This window comes from Schistocerca americana, chromosome 5, assembly GCF_021461395.2.
Source record: "Schistocerca americana isolate TAMUIC-IGC-003095 chromosome 5, iqSchAmer2.1, whole genome shotgun sequence".
NCBI classification, from domain to species: Eukaryota; Metazoa; Arthropoda; class Insecta; order Orthoptera; family Acrididae; genus Schistocerca; species Schistocerca americana.
In genome coordinates, this window is record NC_060123.1 from 576119735 (window position 1) to 576142597 (window position 22863).

A 22863-nucleotide genomic window follows, 5' to 3' on the forward strand; every position below is an offset into this window, starting at 1 on the left:
CGCATAACAAATGGTACTCACATCGGACCAAAATGACACTTGACACTTTTATATGAGACTTGAGGTTGTTGGCTAAAAAGTCACACACCTACCGATTCCTTAAGTTACTTCGATAAATTTCTATATCATTCTAAAGCTTTAAAGTCCTTTTTGATTACCCCCGTCGGAGGTTCGAGTCCTCCCTTGGGCATGGGTGTGTGTGTTGTCCTTAGCGTAAGTTACTTTAAGTTAGATTAAGTAGTGTGTAAGCCTAGGGACCGATGGCCTCAGCAGTTTGGTCCCGTAGCACTTACCACAAATTTTTAGTTTTTTTCCTTTTTTACTCGTATATTATTCAAATCAGTGAAGACAAATGAAAGCCAGTTGTAGTCTCAGGAATGCAGTAGGTTGGTTGAATGGAGCGAATTCTCGTATAAAAGGAGTATATACGCTCTGGTTAGGAAATGAGAATGGAAACAACAAGTGAGGACAGAAGTCTATGGGAGACACGTAACAGAAGAAGAAATGGGTTAGTAGGGCATCTGTGAATAGTTAGCCAGGCGCGGGAACAAGGAGCACAAGGAAAAAATAATGGAGCTTTACCAAGACCAGAATATGCAAAATAGATAATCCAGGATGTTGGGCGTAATATTTCATAGACATGAAAATACTAGCCTAAGATACGAAATGATAAAAAGACAGCATGAAACCACTCTAAAGCCTAGGTAGTATTTGAGAAGTCGGACGGTATTAGCGGCCGAATGATCGGTAACGCTGACCACTTGCCTCTTCGGACTGTTTGGGGTTGGGTTGTTTGGTGGAAGAGACCAAACAGCGAGGTCATCGGTCTCATGGATTAGGGAAGGACGGGGAAGGAAGTCGGCCGTGCCCTTTCAAAGGAACCATCCCGGCATTTGCCTGGAGCGCTTTAGGGAAATCACGGAAAACCAAAATCAGGATGGCCGGGCGCGGGATTGAACCGTCGTCCTCCCGAATGCGAGTCCAGTGTGCTAACCACCGCGCCACCTCACTCGGTCGGACTGGTCATATGAGGCCTTAGAAGAAGGCGCGGCCGTCTTTCGGCACCGGGTGGCTCCTTTGACCTGATCACGGATCGCTCGACGCAGAGCGCTGGTCGTAAGGGTTGGGCGCGTCGGTGAGGTTGTTCGGGCGTGGAGCGACAGGTAAGGCGAACGGCGGGGGAGGAGGAAACGTGAGACGGCCCGAGCGCCGTGGGGGAGTGCGTGCCACTGGACACCGGCATAGTGCGTCACGCGCACTTCCTGCCGCTGGCGACAGTAATTTTACTCGCATTGCGTGCGCCGCCTCGCCAGTGCGTGCCACGCTGCGGTTTGCGGCCCGGCAGAGCGGGCAGCGTTTCCAGCGTGTAACATGGCTTCATTGAGGGCGGCTTGCAACAGGTAGCGCCACTTACTCACCGATAGAGGCGGTGCAGAGGTTAGGTAAAACTGACCTTAACCAGAAGCTCGGTTTGAACACCACAGTGCCTTGCTGGGCACGATTCCATATGAGGTGATATGCCCTTGCCGTCGAACTGACTTTTCCAAACACTTACAGGGCAGTCTACAGTTTATCATCGACTCTGAACTACAGAGTAGCTGGACTTGTTTTAAAAACAGCGTTACTCGTAAGTACCTCTGGGATTTCAGAAGATGACTGCACGAAAACTACAAGACACACAGAAGAATGGCACATATCACAAGATAAGATCTCTCAGAGGGTAGAGAATCTCTCAGAGTTTCGATTCGTAATATGACGTGCTGTGGCGTAGTTCCAGAACACACCGTTGAGTGTCAGAACATGTAGTGTCGCAGTGTGTCACTTCGTGGCTGCAGATGTGGGACCCAATGACGAGATTTCCAAAGCGATTCGATGTCACCGGCCGGAGTGGCCGAGCGGTTCTAGGCGCTACAGTTTGGACCCACGCGACCGCTACGGTCGCAGGTTCGAATCCTGCCTCGGGCATGGATGTGTGTGATGTCCTTAGGTTAGTTAGGTTTAGGGGACTGATGACCTCAGAAGTTAAGTCCCATAGTGCTCTGAGCCATTTGAAACATTTAATTCGATGTCGTACGCCTTCCCGGGCGGCGGCGGCAGTTAGCATCAGTAACGTCAATGAACTGCATGCACGTACTGACATTTGCCGCGTCACAAGTATCCAGCTTGAGTAGCTGTAACGTTAGCTAAAAACTGGGGGGAGGGTGCGGGGGGAGAAGGGGGGGAGGGATGCTTTGTCCACTGATGTGTGCCTACTTTCTGTGTGTCTTGTAGTTTTCGTGCATCATATTCTGAAACCGTGGAGATACTTACTAATTATTGCAGAGGTGAAAAAATGGTACGTGACAGAAAATATCTCAGGAGCAACCAATGGCAGAACCGCAGATCCTTTGATTTGTAGTCGTAACAATTGTCCTCACACAGAGGCACGCCACGGCAAGGCACTGATTTGTACTCTGGAGTGAGGTTAAAATCTCCGTTCAGCATGTTTTTCACATTTTCCCGAAATAAGACGAAAACCGGGACTCTTAGGTCTCTGAATGTTCCCGATCACGATAGTCAGTGAACTACACGTATTTATAAGCGTATTTCCATGCATATCGTGCATAGTGGAGATATTTGTCAGCATGTGTCGTCTAAGAAATATGAACAGGAATTTGAGTCGTGTGTGTGCATCTCCGCACTACGACAAAGCCGCGCGGGGTAGCCGTGCGGTCTTAGGCGCCTTGGCACGGTTCGCGCGGCTCCCCCCCCCCCCCCTCTCCCCCCGTTGGAGGCTCTAGTCCTCCCTCGTGTGTGTGTGTGTGTGTGTGTGTGTGTGTGTGTGTGTGTGTGTGTGTGTGTGTGTGTACACTTGTTTCTAGGATACAACAAGTGGCCGCCGGTCCTAGGCTGCACGCCGCCTCCAGTAGGGTGTGATGGCGCAGGCTAAGGCCAGCGGGGACCCGCGAGATGGTCCGCTCGCGTTGCGTCACATCCTGCCACTGTCGCAGAGTGATGCGGATGAATAATGCAGCCGGCCCCTGGCTTCCTCTGGCAGCTGCGATTAGCGGACCGTTATTCGACGCCGCTTCCGCGCGCGCCCGTGTGTGGGAAGGCCGAACACACTGGCGCCATAGCCGCTGACCCTAACCGCTGCACCTCGCAGTTTCCTTATAGCGCCTAGCCAATCTAAAAACACGTAAATTTCAACAACAATTTATTTCCCCTGTTTGCCACCACTGACATCAAATCTTTTTCTTATTCTCTCCACATAGCTTAGACGTGGATGCTTTACCTTGAAAAGGCATTACCACAACCGTTCTTCGACCTCACGCGTTTTATTCTGTTTTCACCATTCTCTTGCGATACATAAGAAAGCTCTGTTGAAGACATTCCCCTGAAGAGTCCATGTGCACTCTCTAATTTCACACACTGAGGTGACAAAAGTTATGGGATACCTCCCAATATTCTATCAGACCTCCTTTTACCCGGAGTGGTCCAGCAGCTCAACATGGCATGGGCTCAAAAAGTCATTGGAATTTCCCTGAGCCATTGAGCCATGCAGCCTCTATAGCCGTTCATAACTGCGCAAGTGTTGCTGGTGCAGGGTTTTGTGCACGAACTGACCTCTCGATTATGTCCCATAAATGTTCGATGGCATTCATGTCTGGCGATCTGGTTGCCCAAATCAATCGCCAGAATTGTCCAGAATGTTCTTCAAATCAGTCGCAAACAATTTTGGCCCGGTGACATGTAGCCGAACATAAACGTTGGCAGTCAATGATCGCTTCAGTTGGACCAGAGAATCCTGTCCATTCCATGTAAACCCAGCCCACACCACAATTGAGCCCCCAGCAGCTTCCACACTGCCTTGTTGACAACGTGGTCCATTGCCTCTTGGGGTCTGCGCCACACTCGAACCCTACCATCAGCTCTTACCAACAGAAATCGAGACTCATCCGACCAGGCCACGGTTTTCCAGACGTGTAGGATCCAACCGATATGGTCTCGAGCCCAGGAGAGGAGCTGCAGATCATGCTGTTAGCAAAGGCACTCGCATCGGGCTTTTCTTACCACAGCCCATTAACGACAAATTTCGCAGCACTATTGCTCACAAATACGTTCGTCGTACGTCCCACATTGATTTATTATTTCACTCTTTGTTGCTTGTCTGTTAGCACTGAACTCTACGCAACGTCGCTGCTTTCTGTAGTTCCGTGAAGGACGTCGACCACTGCGTTGTCCGTGATGAGAGGTAATGCCTAAAATTTGGTAATCTCCGTACACTCTTGACACTATGGATCTCAAAATATTAAATTGCCTAATGATTTCCTAAAGGGAATGTCCCAAGTGTCTAGTGCCAACTGCTATTCCGTGTTCAAAGTCATAATCACGTCGGTAACCTTTTCACATAAATCACCTGAGTGCAAATTGCAGCTCCGCCAATGCACTGCTCTTTTACACCTTGTGTACGCGACACTCCCGTCATCTGTAAGTGAATATCGCTATACCGTGTCATGGCACCTCAGTGTATAGTAGGTCTTAATGTGCTATTAATGTTCACTGCGTTTGGGTAGACAGACATTGCTAGATACCTCTTGCAACTTTCACCTGCGATTCATATGCATATTCGGTCATCTTGATTTAATTTCATTAAATCATTGTTTCTTCGCTAGAGAAATCCTTTTCCCCCTTATCGACATGAATTAGTGTTCCATCTCTAAAGATCTCGAACTCGTCTGAGCGGTAAAATCTAGCTTAACTCGCTGTCTTGCGTTTGGAAGACGCTGTGTGTTGTGCAGTAGGCCCCGGTTTCTCAACAGCAAAGAGATGTCTATAAGATATGTATTGTCGCTGACCATTACCGCTGCGATGTTCGCAGAGCAAAAACGGAAAGAATGACAGGCACCAAGTGCCCATCAAGTCATCACAAGAAAATACAATGATGTTCTTTAATTGCAAAGCGTGTAAACGTGTAAAAATTTCCGCTGGCTTAATTTAAGCAGTTGTTTGAAGTGCAATTGGTGAACGGGTCTGCTTTCGTAGGTAATAACAAGGGCCAGTCCTGTTGTGAGCCGCTGCTGAGCGATACGAATGACAGCCGTTGTTAGTCGAGCAGCGGTCATGTACCAAATAGTTTTATCTTGTGACTTCGGTTTTACACATCTTATGGGAAAGAATGACCATGGGAGCAGTTGTTTTTATTTTTTGTGACAATGATTTTATATCAGCTAGTCTGCCTCGTATATTGTTATATCCAAATGGTTTATAAATGTTAATCTACATTCAGATACGATGATGGCACCTTTAGTGTGTTGAAACCGGTTATCCAGTATACAGTATTTAAGCGATCTTGGCTTCTGAATTATTTGTGCAATATGTTAAGTATATGTGACATGCGAGTACGTGAGCAAAACCACGGACAGGGAGGTCCTCGTAAGCCTCTGTATCTATTTCAGTCAAACTTGGTACACATTTTACTTACTACCTTTGGGGGATAAGATCCAGATACATCCTATTGGGGTAGGGATGATAAAGTGGAGAGAGAAGGGCTCAGAAGCGGGTGGACTGACAGGGACGGGAAAGGAGGCAATGAACACATATAGGGGGAGGAGGTGATTGACATAGAGAGGGGAGAGGAAGATGCACTCGGAGATAGAAAAGAGAGGGGTGGAGATGGCCAAGTGTAGAGGAGGGGGGGGGGGGGAATGAGATGGTCTCATAGAAGAGTGGAAGAAATACACATCTGGCCAACACCGGGTACTCAGCTATTATCTTATAAACAAATGAAGCATGTGATAGAAAGGCTACGACTGCTGGGTGCATAGTACTGACAAAGATCTACTTTAAACAAAACCATCAAACATCATTCAACGTTTTCCCATTCTTATACCTCTGTTGGCCATTATTTCTATTTTCCTGGTCCTCAAGCTTCTCGAATTTCTGTTTACGTCGGAGCGTTTTCTCTGTCCACCGGATGCGCGTCGTGTATGTGTCTCGCATAAGCACACGGCTCGAATGAGATCTAGAGAGCGCCGCCAGAGATACGAGCTCCTTATTAAAACCGAAGTCGCGTCCCTGTTAGGAAGCCGTCGAGGAATGACTGATGGGGTCGAAAGGCTCCGCGATAGCTAGGAGAGTTCCCAGCGCGCGCGCCCGCGAAAGAAATCGCCGGGAAACAATTCCGAAAAAAGGAGGAAAAACGAGACACGCCGTTGGAGCACGTCAAGCAGCTGTCACGGGCGCCTGTCAGTACTGGGAAGGCTGGTCGTCAGGCCGGCCAACCGAAGGGGGAAAAAATAGATACGTGAGCGGCGTAGCCGGACGTTCCGACGCAACTATTCGCACTAACGACTGTCTTAATCACGGCCGCAATGTAATGGCGGCGTTCTTCACTCGAGCCTCGGAAATGTCATCGGTGCAAGCGGACGTCGACGTCGGCGTCGGCGCGCCGTCGTTTTTCGCAGCGGCGCGGTCCGACCGCTCTCCCGGAAACAGGGCAGCCCATCGGCCCGACTAACGGCGGCCGATCGCTCACGGCTTCTGCCGGCCCTGCCACTTAGCGGCACCTCGCTACCTAATTGGCCGAAATAATCTTAACGGGTCTCGTGCACTGTTGGCAGGCCTGTCGAAGGGGAAGTCCCCTGCGTGGCATCTTTCGTACACTTTCAGCTCCCATTAATGCGTGAGGATGCCGCTTATCATACTGGATAGACAACGGTGCGCATGTACTTAATATACACTCCTCAAGCGCTGTGAAGTGCGTGACATAGAGTACTTTATATCTACATTAGTCACTGTCCGTCCAGTACCTCTGGAAGCTGGACAAGCTAAAGCACGAACGCCTTCGTTACGTGAGAAGTGTCATAGGTTCTAAGTCCTTTTTAGTAAATGAATCTGGTCATTTTGCCGTACGGCCACTACATTAGAAATTCTCAGGCTGATTTTGAACGCACATGATTTATTCGGAGGATATACAGAGGACTAAGCGAGAATCTGACCGCATGAACATCACTCTGAGCGCTTGAATCCTCCGTGCGTAGTTCCAAATGTGAAGCGTGGAAGAGGTTTTAAGAGTGTATGGGGACCTTCTGGAGGGGATAAAGTAGATTATCATGCTAGTCTCCAGACAGGCCAACATGTCTGGTTTGAGACTGATTGGGAAAGGATTTGTCTTGCAGCAAGACAACAACCCGAAACATTCATTTCGCTTTTGTCAGAACTACGTGAAATCTCTAGAGGCTCAGAAAATTTTGAAAAATATGGAATGGCCTCCGCAGTCCCGTGATAGTATCAAATCGAACTACTATGGGATGAGTTGGACAGAAGGATCTGAAAATGGGGAATCATGATTGCGACAGATGTGTGGAAAGTCCTGAAGCAAGGATGGAGACTAATTCCAAGTGAAACCCAGGAAAAACAGTCCCTTCGCATGCCGAGAGTATGCGAGGCAGTGATTAAAGCTAAGGGCGGCTATTTTAAGCAATCTAAAATTTAGTAGTTGCGTTTACCTATGTGTTGTTTGAGCTTAATAAAGATTTAGAAAACAATAAAACGCAATATTGAGACGTATTTCCTTTCCATTGTCCTTCACAGTCACTTGGCGTTTCGGAACATACTGAGGGTAGTGTGTGTAGCATTGTTTCCAAAACAAGTTTCCTGAGTGTGTCTGTTGCACTTTCATATGAACTATATCGATCTGTTACGAGCACAGTAGTGAATGTCTTAATTCCTATGTCTTCCGTCAAACCCAACTGAGAGTCTAAACACTTCGACAGTGCCGTAGACCATTCCCAATAGGGTCTTTCTCCAACAGATGTACTGCACCTTCTCAAAATCCTCTAAAGATCTCTTACAAACGTCTCTCTACCAGTAATTTCACATGTTGGCTGCCCTTCGTAGTGTTATCGGGCGACTAACGTGGAGAAGCGAGCTGCGGTCAATTTCGCGCAGTGCCGGAGGTAACGTAGGTCACTATCTTATCCAAATGTAACCAAACCTGACACGAAATGTGAACAACCCTACCTTCCGTCTTACGCAGTTTTTTTTATCTTCTGTCTTTCTGTAAGATTTATCACCGCGTTCCTTGCGTCCTATACTTTGCGTTGCGTTTGGACAGAAGATAACATGTTATCAGCTGTTAAAGCTTCTATAATAAGCCGAAACGGATTTTCCTTGATATTTCAACATGTTCCGATAGGCAACTAAGTAGTTGTTTCTGCCAGCTACGTGGCGAAGAAAGGAACAACAACTCAAAAGTCTGTGTAATATCCCCGATATGCGTCTCTGTCTACTCCTGTCATGTGTTCAGACCTCACCCCCCTGTTCTGTAGAAGTAAATACACTGAAAGGAAAAAAGTCAAGGGGTACCTCCTAATATCGCATCGGACTTCCGTACAGCAGCAACTCGACGTGACATGGACTCAACAACTCGTTGAAAGCCCCCTGCAGAAACATAGCCATACTGCCTCTATAGCTGTCCATTGTAGCGGAAGTTTTGCCGGTGGAGGATTTTGCGCACAAACTGACCTCTCGTTATGCCCCATAAATGTTCGATGAGAATCATGTCAGGCAATGTTAACATAACCCGCAACAAGGGAGATTATGTCTGTTGAACGTGGTGGCCAAGTTGTTGGATACTCTCTATCGATCCATAAGTCCGGCAGAGTTTGCGGCCCAAGAGCGAAACATGGCGCGGATTCGCTGGTGTTATGAATAGCCATATCGTGGTATCGCGTGGACGCCATGGGTAGCCCGCAGGATCGCATTACTGCCAAGTATTATGTGACTATTTTGGCTGACCAGGCCCATCCTATGGTACACTGTACAATGTTTGTCCCCCGACTGTGATGTTCCAAGACAACAGGGCTCCTCTCCACGCAACTGGCGTCCAGAACTGGTTTTGTGAGCACGAGGAAGAATCATCGCATCCATCCTGGCCACCGCAATCACCAGATCTCAATATTATTGCCATGCTCTACTTTGTAGAGAAGGAAGCGTAATCGCTATCCAACACCATCATTGCTGCGTGAAGTCCCCCAGTTTTGCGGGAATAATGGTATAAGATTCTGTTGAAACAATACAGGAACTGCATATATATATCCATTCCGACGCCACTGGAAGTTGTTTTATGACAAAGTCTTCCTTACACCGTTGCACCGTATTAGGCATGGTAATGTGTTGTGTTTGCCAATGGCCGTGCCGCAGTGGTAACACCTGTTCCCGTCAGATCAGCAAAGTTAAGCGCTGTCGGGCTGGTCTAGCACTTGGATGGATGACCATCCGGTCTGCCGAGCGCTGTTGGCACTCAGCCCTTGTGAGGCAAACTGAGGAGCTACTTGATTGAGAAGCAGCGACTCCGGTCCAGTAAAGTGACATACGCCCGGAAGAACGGTGTGCCGACCACATGCCGCTCCATATCCGCATCCAGTGACGCCTGTGGGCTGAGAATGACACGGCGGCCGGTCGGTACCGTTGGGCCTTCCAAGGCCTATTCGGACTGAGTTTAATTTTAGTTTAATGTGTTGTGTTTCCTAATTTAATTCACCCCCTTCAGTCCTTACAAATACATTTTTGTGGTCAGGGAAGGGCTTTATGCTCACCTCGTATTTGAGAAGAAATTGAGAGGATGAATTCGCAAGGTAAGGACAGTAATCGCTTTTTGTTGTAAGCCACAGCCCGCGCGCCTTGCGGGTGGGCCTTGGCAGAGAGCGTGTTGTTGACGCGGCGGGCGCCTTGTGTGTTGCAGAGCGTCGTGATGTTGATGTTCCGCGAGGAGAAGAGCCCCGAGGACGAGATCAAGGCGTGGCAGTTCTGGCACAGCCGCCAACACAGCGTCAAGCAGCGCATCCTCGACGCCGGTGAGTCGCAAGGTTGTCGCCGCCACGTCTCTTGTCTGACACCACTAACCTTACGATTATACTAACATAGCGGCCACTAACACTCCGCCCTCTGGGCTTTGCCCCACTGGAGCTAGAATTTTTTTTTTTAATAACTGAACTGGACTCTAGTTACCATGACGAACTGTACTATCTAGGAAAGCCACCCAGTAGCAATAGACATGGCAGACAGACCAGTTGGAAGTGATCTTGTTGCTTCCATGACGCACGATAGTTGGGACTGCAGTTGTAAATCATTTTGTTTTGCATCACTCAGGCTATCTGTATTATTAAAGGTATAAAACGGGTCACCCGGTCCCAGCTGGAGGTTGCCTCTTTAACAGCTTCCAGTGACAACAAAAAACTTATGTCCAGTGTTAAAAATACAAAATTCTGTCATCAGCTCATTAAGAAGTGTAACCGTACCTTAAAGGTTCAACATAATAATTCAAGTATCAAAGTTAGAATCTGTGTATATGACTTGAGACAGAACACACGGCGTGCAAATTATCCAGACTATATTCGTCCAGTATTTGACAGTGCAATTACTTAGCTACATACGGTAAACTTCACATATCAACCTTTCCGAAACTCTTTCTCGCTGACACCCGCCTACAAGATAGTAAAAGAGAAAAAAAAAATTATCACTAACTACATTTTCGCTGTTCATGCAGTAGAACTTCAGCATCGAGTATGAAGTTTTAATTTATTACTTCTTTACTCCTCACTCCATTCACAATACAGTTCTCAGACAGTATCCACATATGCCACTAAACGTAGCTACAAAATTATATCAAGGAGAAATGTCAATATAAACTTTGGCATCCATCAGAAACTACATTGTTTTCAACAATAAGGCTTATATATGCTTAACGTCAAATATTTAACACATTAACGCTTTTGTAATCAGGTGTTTTGTAAGGTGCAGGTTACTTATTTTCATACAAATCATCCATTCAGCAGGCTTTGTTGTTTACCTTACTTACAGCTGATTTCGTAGCCTTTTAGGGCTTCATCTTTACACTTTCAACCATCGAAATCCACCGGCATGTACGTCTTGTCACTGTACCACACTATCACCTAATGTAGCAAAAGTACTTGAATGTTTACTGCCTCAGAGGACGCTGTGATACAGCAGAAAAAGATTCTGTATTTCGACAACTGACTAACTGAAGTTGGACTCATAAAAGTCTTCGAAATCGAATGCAGCTAAAGGAAAAATGAAACAAACACAGCTGAACGGAAAATTAATAGAGGCTGTGTGCTCCAAAACAGCTCTCAGCGTCTCAATCAAGCGTTCATGGAAGTCCAGAGCCAAGCAGTCTTCACTGCTTCTCACAGCTCTTGCCGCAAAGTATTCGCACAGAAAACGACACAATCGACGAAATTTTATCGATTTTCAATAACTCCCTTTTGAGGTATGCGAAGTTTTCTTTCAGCACTGAAAGATACTCGAGAAAATCTTGATCGAACTCGTAATCATTACCTACAGATTCTGTCGTATGAATTAGGGCACTAACCAAAAGATTGCTTCTCGTTGCTTGACTTGAGATGAATTTGGAGGCCATTGGCTACGCGTTTAATCTGAAGTCTTGATCGCGCATTTACAGCCATTTGTGGACACTAAGTGTCTTGAGGCAACTATCATTATCCTCCAGAAAAGCCCCATAATCCCAGTAAAAGTCAATCATGTTCTAGCGTACGTCATGGTCGAGACTTTATTCTCTATCAGACCGATCAAGTCTGTTGGTGGCGGTGGTAAGTTTCTATGGGACCAATGTCACATTATACAGGTGCACACTTCGTACAACTCGAAGGGTGGTGCATGGTAAATTTCCTTACCACGACTTTATCAGATAAAGAGATAACCACGTTTTGTTTACAATATTTGATCAGAAGTATTCGGACACCCCCATGTAATGCGGAATTGACCATTAGACGTCACGAGAGACGGACCCGCGACTGTTAAAGAGGCACGAAGTATTGTGTTTTAAGCAGAGATGCGGTACCAAGAGAATGGTTCGATCAAGAGTGCTCAGTGACTTCGAACGTGGACTCGTCATTAGATTTCACCTGAGTAACAGATACACCAGGAACACATCAACCCTCCTAAAGCTGCCCAGGTCGACTGTTGGTGATGTGACTGCGAAATGGAACGAGAAGAAACAACCCATACCAAGAGCAGTCAGACCCCACGTTAACTTCTTGCAGGGACAACAGAGCATTGTGGAGGCTGTTTGTAAAGAAAAAAAAATCGGAAGAAGTCAACGGAAGAAAAATGCTAGCAGCAGTCCAGATAGCACATGACGTGCGTAGGCAGTTGAACATCACTGGGTAGAATACTCGAGCAGTTCTTCGTAAGCCTTCATTCTTGTAGTCAGTGTAGGTGGTGCAGATAGCTATGCCAGTAAGTAGTGAATGACTGTAAACGAGTGATTTGGAATGATGAATTACCCCATACATGGTGGCAATCCGATGGAAGGGGTCGGGTTTGTTGAATGCCTGGAGTACGTTGCCAGCCATAATGTATAGTACCAACAGTGAAGTATTGGATGATGATGATGATGATGATGATGATGATGATGATGATGATGATGATGATGATGATGATGATGATGATGATGATGATGATGATGATGATGATGATGATGATGACGTTTGGTTTGTGGGGCGCTCAGTTGCGCGGTCATCAGCGCCCATACAAATTCCCAATCTGTACACAGTCCAATGTAGCCACTTTCACGAATAATGACGGAATAATGAGGACAACACCTGGCAGGGAAAATCCCCAACCCAGCCGGGAATCGAATCCGGGACCCCGTGATCCAGAGGTAGCAACGCTAGCCAGTAGGCCACGAGCCGCGGACTGAAGTACTGGAGGAGACGATGCTATGGTATGGGAGTATTTCCGTCGTTAGGGTATGGTCCAGTTACTGCCTTTAAGAAAACGCTAAATGTGGAAGGATATGAACTCATTTTATAGCATTGTTTGCTGCATAGAGTAGAGGAACAGTTCAAAGGTGATGATTGTGTCAGCATGACAATGCACCCTATCATAACGCAGCATGTTTATGGACAGGAACATTCCTGAAATGGTCTAGCCGGCCCAGACTCCGACCTGAACCCAATGGAATGTCTTAAGGATGGGTCAGAACGTCGACTTCGTTCCAGACCCCACCGTCCAAATCCCAACCTTCTCTGGTTTCGACGCTTGGGAAAGAACGGGTTGCCATTCCTCCACAGACATTGACACTTCATTTAAAGTATCTCCAACAGCCGTCATAAAGGCGAAGGATGGAGACACCTCATATTAATGGCCACTAGAAGTGTCCGGATAGTTTTTATTTGATAGTGTGATTTACGTCAGTACTCAGCAAGTCGTCTTATGGTGTGTGGCGTAGGATATCCAAAACTTGTTTGGGATCATAGGACCCGCAATTTCACTGCAACACGAACTTCGTCATTTTACGGAAATATTTCGGGTAATATCGCCTTGTAGTATACCTCAAAATGCTCAGAGTAATCTCCGGTATAATATAAATAACCACGTAAATGCAGTAACAGCGCATAACGTTTACTGACTGGGAACACGTCAAGGCTTCTTATTCCCATCCGCCTAAATATTATCTCCCTCAGACCGGCCGCCTGACACACATTGTTTGCGTCCACTCATCCACGTTATCCATCAAAAAGACTTTCCGGGCCCGCCTCGGAGATGGAAGGCCGAGATATTCCGTCCCCCCGTGCCAGACAGCGGCGGTGCCGGCGGCTAATAAGAATGCAAAACAAAACAAGCGTCGGCCTGTGCACGGGCGGATGCTCCCACCTGGTCCGTTCCTGATGCGCTTTATAATGGATTTAATATGTGGCGTGTACACTCGTGATGGCCACGAAACAGATACCACGCTGAGTGCCTCGCGCTGTAGCAGACACTTTTTCTCGCTCCCTGGAGCCTTTCGGCGATGACACTGCCCGGTCGCATACACGCTGACGAATACGACGTGCAGTAAAAGGAGGATAGCCCCCTTGTCGGATTATCGTCATCGTGCACGCACGACAGTGTACACGCAATTACGCGTGTCCAGGGAGCACAGCCCGTCCGTAATAATTGCGGGGGAATTATCGCCCGGAGGACTGCGATGTAACCTCGCACAGTGCTAATCAACCGTCACTTTGTTTTTGGAGCAGATCCTGTGACCTGAATTCGCCAACAAGAACGTGAGGTACTTAACCTAAATTATCCATAGGTCAAATACACACACCCATGCCCGAGGGAGGACTCGAACGTCCGCCGGGATCAGCTGCACAGTCCATGACTGCAACGTCTAAGACCGCTCGGCTAATCCCGCGCGGTACGAAAATTAATATAAAGTCATTATTCATGACCGACTTCCCTTACATTAACATTGCCATCGGACAGGGAAGGTATTGATTGTCTTGCTCCTGATGTACTTAATATACGACCAGAATCTGCTTAGATTCTGGGCAAGATTTCGAGACAGAATTTCGTCGATTTGTTCTCTATTGTCATTCTTTTTCAGTTCATGGTTATTTGTCATTGACACTTGCCAAACATTCACTAAACCTAGTGACGATTGGTGCCATAAACACGCACTGACGAAACTTCAAGGAAGTAACATGACAACTGAAACTACCTCGCAGATTAAGACTAAGTGCAGGACCGGGATTCGAACCCGGAGCCTTTGCTATTCCCCTTTAAATGCTCCGCCGACTGAGTTATCAAGACACGTATCAGCACTCACCGTCCTAATCTACCTGGAAAGTTTGAAATCAACGTACACTTCGCTGCACAGGAAAATTCGTTCTGAAAACACTTATCCTAGGCTGTAGCTAAAACATTTCTCTGCAATATCCATTCTTCCAGGTATGCTAGTCCGGCAAGGTATGCATCAACTAGGGAAGTAGGAGCCTTGTACCAGCCGGCCGAACTCCCCTGAAGCGGATCCCAGCCAAATATCCCATACGCACGATTCATTTCCTTTTAGGGTTGAACATACAAATGAAGTTATGATGGTATCGCCACCACCCACCCCATGGTGGCTTGTGGACTATAGAGTTGATGTAGGAGCACCTCTCCGTACCCATTTCATCTCTTATTGAATTCCAGACATTATTTTGAATTCAAAAACAGTTCTATAATAAAGTAAACTCCTTCCAATAGACTACAGAATTTGTACGAATTTTCCGCTGCCCGCCAGGCAAATGCAGAGATATCTTCTTGATTCAGCCCACATAGCACGTTATCAAGTACTAAAATTATTGCCATACCGAAACTTCTGAAACGCCTGGCTATCATTTTTCTACGAGCCTTAATCGTCTAACACTCTGGAGTCTTCTGACAAAGTGTTTCGTTCCTGAGCCTTCCAGTACTGACCGCAGAATCCTGCAGATTGCAGCATTGCGGCCGGCCGGAGTGGCCGAGCGGTTAAAGGCGCTACAGTCTGGAACCGCACGACCGCAACGGTCGCAGGTTCGAATCCTGCCTCGGGCATGGATGTGTGTGATGTCCTTAGGTTAGTTAGGTTTAAGTAGTTCTAAGTTCTAGGAGACTTATGACCACAGCAGTTGAGTCCCATAGTACTCAGAGCCATTGCAACATTGCGACTCCGTTTTGCCTGCATAGTGGGTTTACAGAGCTATTGAGTATCAACGTACAGCATTAACATAGAGTAGTTAGGGTATCCGTACTCCCATTGTTCAAATAATGATGCTATTTCTTCCCACGAGCACCTACACTATTCGATAGTCCTTAATGCTGAGGCTGTCGGGAAAGGCACATTAATCCCGTAGAGTTATGAAGCCACTTGCGTTCAATGAATAATGTTGCCTTGCAGCTGGAGAAAAAAGCAAGTATGGAAAAGAAACAAGTGTTCATAACTCTATCAAAAGAATTTCATGACGAGGCTATTGGAAAGTTGGTACAACGCTACGACAGATGTCTAAGTTGGAGCGGTGACTGTGTAGAGAAGCGCCGGCCGCTGGTGGCCGAGCGGTTCTAGGCGCTACAGTCTGGACCCGCGCGACCGCTACGGTCGCAGGTTCGAATCCTGCCTCGGGCTTGGATGCGTGTTATGTCCTTAGGTTAGTTAGGTTTAAGGAGTTCTAGGGGACTGATGACCTCAGAAGTTAAGTCCCATAAAGAAAAATAATGGAAAATGGATAACATAACCAGACGCAACTCGGCCGACGAGATTCGATAAAACACGATGGCTGCAAGGGAATTCGAAAAGGGCTCTTGTCGTTGTATCGTTCAGTCACTTCTGAACGTTGTAGCAACAAAGCTGCAACGAGGAATTGTAAAGCTTCGTTTACTGAGCTTCTTACTCTCTGGCGAAAGTGTAACTAATGATACGCCTCACGCAGGTAGCTGGGAAGAGCAGAAATAAGTCAGCTCTCGGGGCGACCGCGTGTGGGTAACTGCAGCGAAGACAGCGATATTTCGGGCCGATGACGTATCGGGTGTGAGCAGCAGAGAAGTGGCGCGGAACGGGTGATGGGCGGCGGCGGCAGTGGGAAGCGGTGAAAGCCCGCCGCCTGTGGGAAGACGGGGCGGCCGCCTCCCGAGGCGTAACTGAAACCGCTCTGCGGAGGCGGAGGAGGCGGCAGCGGCGGCGGCGGATACGGTTTCGGAGCAACCCTACACCACGCGCCGCGCCACCTCGGCGACAGAGGCGGCCAGCGCCTCCCGTGACCTGCATTCCGCCGCCGCCAAGGGCTCGCCTTACACCGGGATGCGATGTGATGTGATGTGATGTGATGTGATGTGATGATATGCCCGCCCGGCGAAAATCTGCCGAAGCGCTGCCGCCTGCGAGGTGCTCGGCGCACCTGCGGTTGGAACGGCGTTGGGGGGTTGCGAAGTTCGCCCCCAGAAACTGAGAACAGGCGATACACACTACGTTGTTATGTACAGGTTGTAGCGAGGACAACCACAGTGAGGGCGATTCTGGGTCGAATACGGAGTTATTGAAACATATTGTGGTAGATTGTCGAAGATTTTGGAAAGAACAGACCTGGTTGTTGTGAAACGCCTAGCTCCACATATGACGTGATCGGGGCTTCTGGAGTGTGTATGCGTGTATGCGCTCGCGCCAACAATTCATAGAACAGTGGCCGAGGTGATATAAATGCGTAGGCTTCCACGGTCATTGTGAATATGGATAAAATCCTCTTTAGGTGTTAGGTTGTGTTATTATGAGTTAATAAGGTATGTACAGGGTGAATCAGAACACCACAATCTCAGGGATGGTAGTGCGGACGACAACAAGACAAAAAGTCTCGCAAGCCTGAGCTCTAAAATGCATACCTTAAGAGCTAAAAGAAACCTCTGCATTCCAATTTAAAAACTGCATATTCTTCAGTTCAACTTCTAAACCCTTAACCATTCACAGCTTTTAAGCTACCAGTACCGAGTTTAGAGTCTGCACTTTCTTGCAACAACTTTCAAATCTATGTCGTCCTCTCGCCCTTCTCTACTACCGATTCACTTGTTCATTCCGCTTCATATCTTATCGTATTATCACCGCTAGGAATGAAACGATATGAGAGGCTACAAAAGTTTAGCATACTATCGAAAATTTCCACACGTGTGTATCTTTTGGCACCATACGTCGTAAATAAATTAGTTTATCTCGTTTCAGTCGTCCTCTTAACATCTATACACAATACGAAGGCCTCACACGGAGAAGTGTGAAATATGCAGGGTATTTTGATATTATGGGGGACAAGTAGAGGACAATGAAAGAAGCAAATAATACTAATCAACACAGCTCAGGAAAGCTAAGTGGCCCTGCGGTTCTAGGCGCTAAAGTCTGGAACCGGGCGATCGCTACGGTCGCAAGTTCGAATCCTGCCTCGGGCATGGATGTCTGTTATGTCCCTAGGTTAGTTAGGTTTAATTAGTTCTAACTTCTAGGCGACTGATGACCTCAGAAGTTAAGTCGCATAGTGCTCAGAGCCATTTGAACCATTTTTTTTCGTATTACGGCGGAGTACGTAAACAACTAATAAGAGAGTTCCCGGGGATCTAAAGTGCAGATGTGCACTCGAGGACACAAACATTACACCAACCGTTGCACACAGTCACCGCAGACTTCAGTATGTCTCCGCGTCGATGCCCATACATGTTCAAAACGCAGCTTATCAGTACTTAGGTATCCGGAATAATGATACAATCGAACAAGTGCAGTTTATTACTTTGTAGTTTACGCGTCACTTACGGTGTTTCGAAATAAACGTAGCCTTAGATATCAACAATCTTGTAACATACCTCTCGGGATAAAGCGACCCATTGTGCCACGTAATAACATCTTCTTTGGCGGGTGGATGAGCGAATAGACGGCAGCCCACTCTTTTGCCCTCGGAGCAGGAAACTACTCCTAAAGGTGGATGTGTCTGACAATGCCAATGGCATAGGTTACGTGAGGCAAGGTCGAACCACCGTACTAAATACTCATGTGGTATCCCTCGTCCCACTGCACCGTTGCCTTACAGCATTACAAGAAGGAGCCGAGGAGTACGGAATGAAGATAAATATAGGAAAGATAAAAGTGATAACAAAAAGCTAAAAGGAAGTTCCAGTTAACATATTTTTAGACGGAAAGTAGATGGCGCAAGTTAAATCTCTTCTGTACCTGGGAAATTTTATGAATTGGAACGGAAGCTGTAGAGTAGAAATTAGGAGGACAATTCTATTGGAAACAGCATTTGAAGAGGTGAGGCAGTTACGTCTAGAAGAATTTCAGTGAGGCTGAGGAAAAATACTAAATGTAATGTCTGTAGTGTAGTATTCTACAGGAGTAAGTCCTGGACAGTTGAAAAGAAAGGAGAGAGAGATATTTAGGAAGTTTTGAGATGTGGTTATGGAGAAGAATGTAGAAGGTGAAGTGGACTGGCAGACATAGGACTGAAGAAGCAATGAAGAAAAGGGGGAGGAATGGATTATTGTTAAGTGATCAGAAAGAGGAAAAAGTTTCGGCTGGGACATATACTGCGTAGGAACTGTCTGTAGTAAACAGTTGTAGGCGAAACAGTGGAAGGAATAAGATGAAGAGGTAGGAAGAGAATTAGAATGTTGGACGATATTGGAAGAGGACAACCTTACAAACCGAAGGACGAAGATGTTCAGAACAGGACACGATGGAGAGCCTCCAGCTGAAACACGTCCTATGGCAGATACACTAAAGAAGAGAACGAGAAGATTGGCATGCCCTCACTTGTACCTAAGTCGGACTGGGAAACCATTGGTATCCGGACGTACGTTTATTTGGATAATTTGCTTGTTTCGTCTTCTACCCGCCCATTTCTTTTGTACCTACAATAGTCAAACGCAGTGTATAGCACGGGTCGGCGTCGGATGCTACGGAAAACTTCCTAAACTCAGAGCCCTCGAAGAGAAAGTTGACAGTAATTACTGCCGAGACCTCTGTAGGAAACAAAACTCGGGACGGAGGTCCTGCGCCACACGCAAGGCAGCTGAAGATTCAGGGTCTCGGCAGAGTGAGACATCGGGCGCCGCCACGGCCGTAAAATAAAAGGCAGCGCCAGCTCACCGCTGCAGCTGAGAGGTAAAAAGCGGCGTATAAATATTAATAGCGGGCGACGGCCGTGAGTGACAGAAGCGGGCATACTGGCCGTCCGGCGCTTCTTCAATTACCGCGAGACGCGCCGCGGCCGATAATTTGATTCCAATCTCCCCGCTGGCTAATTACAGGTCGTACGCTAAGTGAGTGGGGGACAATGCTCGCACCGCACCGCGCCGAATACAAACGATACGATTTTTTTTTTTTTCCCTACCACCAGTCTTGCGTCACTCTCCTCTCCCTCCTCCTAACCCCTTCGTCTTCCGACCTCCATCTCCCCCGTTCCATCTTCTCGCGCACTGTACCTCCTCATCCTCGTTATTAAGGAGAGAGAGAAAAAAAGAAGCAAAGGACGGCGCGCAATCTCCGTAGCCTGTGCTTAGCAGTGTACGTGCGCTGGAAGCTAATTTACAGTTTTTAATTGCCTCATTGTCTGATATTTTGTCTGTTTGCCAGACACGGGCGCCGAGCAAGGGAGCTCACGTTCACGCGCGCTTATGTTCAAACGATTCAGAGGTCTGTAAAGCAGAGGCACACCCACCGCGGACCACCAACGAGGTAGCCGCCGTGGCTCGCACGGGAAGATCTGTGCCCAGCCACCGTTTCGCACGTAGCGCAGTACACGAGATACACGAATTCACTACTCGGAGAAGCGTGTTAGCACTTAGGTTAACATACAACGTTCGTGTACAACAAAGTGGTACGATTCCTCACAATATCTATGCCTTGCAGAGAAGCAGAGACACTAGCGCATAGGTGTTGCTCAGATATTTCGTGGCTCTCAGTGGTCTGAGAGGCTCTCCTCATAAAGGTCACTTTAAATTGTGTGTATGTGTATGTGTGTCGTCTATTATTTGTAGAAACTGATGGCAGACGTCATTTGAAATGGTTGTGGCTGGATGATGATGATGATCGGTTTGTGGGCCGCTCAACTGCGCGGTCATCTGCGTCCGTACAAAGTCCCAATTTTTACACAGCCCAATCTAGCCACTGTCACGAATGGTGATGATGATGAAATGATGAGGACAAACACCCAGTCCTCGGGCAGAAAAGGTCCCCAACCCGGCCGGGTGTCGAACCCGGGACGCCGTGATCCAGAGGCGCCAACGCTAGCCACAAGACCGTGAGCTGCGGACGAGGCTGTCTGATGATCACATAAATGGAAGATATAACAGAAACAAATATACCAATATGTGATGAAAGGGTATAATATGGCACAATATACCAAACTATTGCTTTGAAATTCCAGCTCGGACAACGATGTTTAAGTTCCGGAGTTCCATTACGTCATTTAAGGCGAATGGTGGAGTGGTTCTGAAACGTCCCCTTTGAACAATTATACAAGACTGTGCTTAAACTGACACACAATATTTTTAGCGCAACGCAATGTGACTTTCAATAATCCCTACAAAAGAATGGCCCTGACTAACATTAACCTATACCTTTCACAAATCACTTACCTCACAAAAATCTTCGTCACTCGAACTACTGCAATACAGCGAGCGCCACTACTGCCAGCTAAATAAAAGATTCAAACTACGGAAGGCACTAACTACTGATAGGTATAGTTAGCAAATGAAAGATTTTAATAGAGAACAAACAATGTATTTACCTTAATAGTGTTGAAAACTCATAATATACATAGCAGTTCATGACATCCAGTCTTACAACTTTCAAAACTCCGCCATCTCTCTCCCCACATCCACCACTGCTGGCGGCTCACCTCCAACTGCCGAACGCTATGCGCTGTTAACATCCAGGTGCCCAACACTACAATGGCAGACAACAATGCAAACTAGCCACAGACTGCACACAGCACAGCCAGTGATTTTCATACAGAGCGCTACGTGGCGTTACCTATACAAAAACCTAAACAGCCTACTTACAGTTCCCATGACAGAGGGGCGTCAGACTTCCTTCTCCATCCTTCTAGTGTCCTATCCTGGGCTCCTTCCGTAATTGCCTCGTTCTGGATGAGACTTTAACTCCCAATTTCGTGTTTCTTTTCCTTACAGACTACACACTCGTACATTTTATTCCACGTTTTTTTCTCTCTATACTGATAGCGTACCTCTCTAACACAGTTTCCATTTTCTGTATTACCATCTGTTACAATTAATAAAATTATCGGACTTATCACGCTATAGCTGTCACAGGCAGAACTGGAATTATTAAACACTATTGATGGCGATACAAAAAAGAAGTAAGTTGGTAATAATGACGGGGAGAGGGAGGGTACTAGCTAATGTCTGATTGCACTCAGTGGTAATGATCCAAAACAGGTTGGCAACCACTGTTCTAGAACATGGGAACTCCTGCACCAGTTTCGTTCTGCTTCGTCTGGTTTCTGTCCTTGGAGTCAGTCGTGTATCATGCAGTTCTGGATTTTGTTTCCCTGATTGTAACTTATACAATTTATAAAGCTAAAGTGAATATACGCTCAGGGGGCATTAGGAAGCCGTTATGAATCACTGACTGTATATTATGTTAACTCATGAATTTATTAAACAGGGAGAAATTGCTTTTCGAACCATTCGTTGATAGTTAGATCGACCTATATGGTTACTCGTCATTGTGTTAATGCTTTACAAGCAAGTCAGTGGCGACCTTTTGCGTGGGATGTGGTTTAAGCAGCTGCAAGAGATAAACGCTGGCAACGGTAGCAGACTGCATTCTCGCACGTATTACGTGTGATTTGTGTCTGCGTAATTGATCAAGGTCATTTATTTGATTTAATAACATTGGCAGTAACATACAATTTTTACTCTCACGAAATATTTGCATATTTTCCAAGGATAAAGTTTTACTTCTGTTGTCTACATCACCTTTAAACGGGAGCACAAAAAAAAGCTCCGCAGCTCGTGGTCGCGCGGTAGCGTTCTCGCTTCCCGCGCCCGGGTTCCCGGGTTCGATTCCCGGCGGGGTCAGGGATTTTCTCTGCCTCGTGATGACTGGGTGTTGTGTGCTGTCCTTAGGTTAGTTAGGTTTAAGTAGTTCTAGGTTCTAGGGGACTGATGACCATAGATGTTAAGTCCCATAGTGCTCAGAGCCATTTGAACCACTTTTAAGACACAGAAAAAAAAAAATCCTTCATCAGCGAGACGCCTCATCTACGTACTTCGACTGTGGAGTACGTTCGCAGCTGCTGCGTCATTTCAGTTACACAATGAGATGCATCTGTTATCCGTACCGCAGCAGAAACGCGTCTGCAAGAAGTCAAGAACATTTACTCTCTTCTGATAATGCTTCACTCTCGTTGCGTAGTTGTCTTAGCGTGGGAGGACATGTGTAACTTTTGAAACCCCTCGTAAAGATCCCAGTAGGCACTCACACTCTCCAAAGACAATGCTTCGAAGCTTACTCGCTCGCTCATCTTGTGGACTTTGAGCACTGGACCAGCGCGT

The 22863-nt window shown here is 46.9% G+C and overlaps 1 protein-coding gene across 9 annotated transcripts in view; it reads left to right on the forward strand.

Moving 5' to 3' along the window:
- The window catches only part of LOC124616074 (protein grainyhead), a 325732-nt gene that overhangs the window by 229564 nt on the left and 73305 nt on the right, over positions 1 to 22863 (forward strand). For 7 of the 9 annotated variants that reach the window (XM_047144317.1, XM_047144313.1, XM_047144310.1 and 4 more), the window contains exon 6: positions 9728 to 9851. In XM_047144317.1, coding sequence (XP_047000273.1) covers positions 9728 to 9851 — 124 coding nt within the window. The remainder of the gene's footprint in view (positions 1 to 9727; positions 9852 to 22863) is intronic. The other 2 variants (XM_047144314.1, XM_047144316.1) reach the window with 1 other exon arrangement.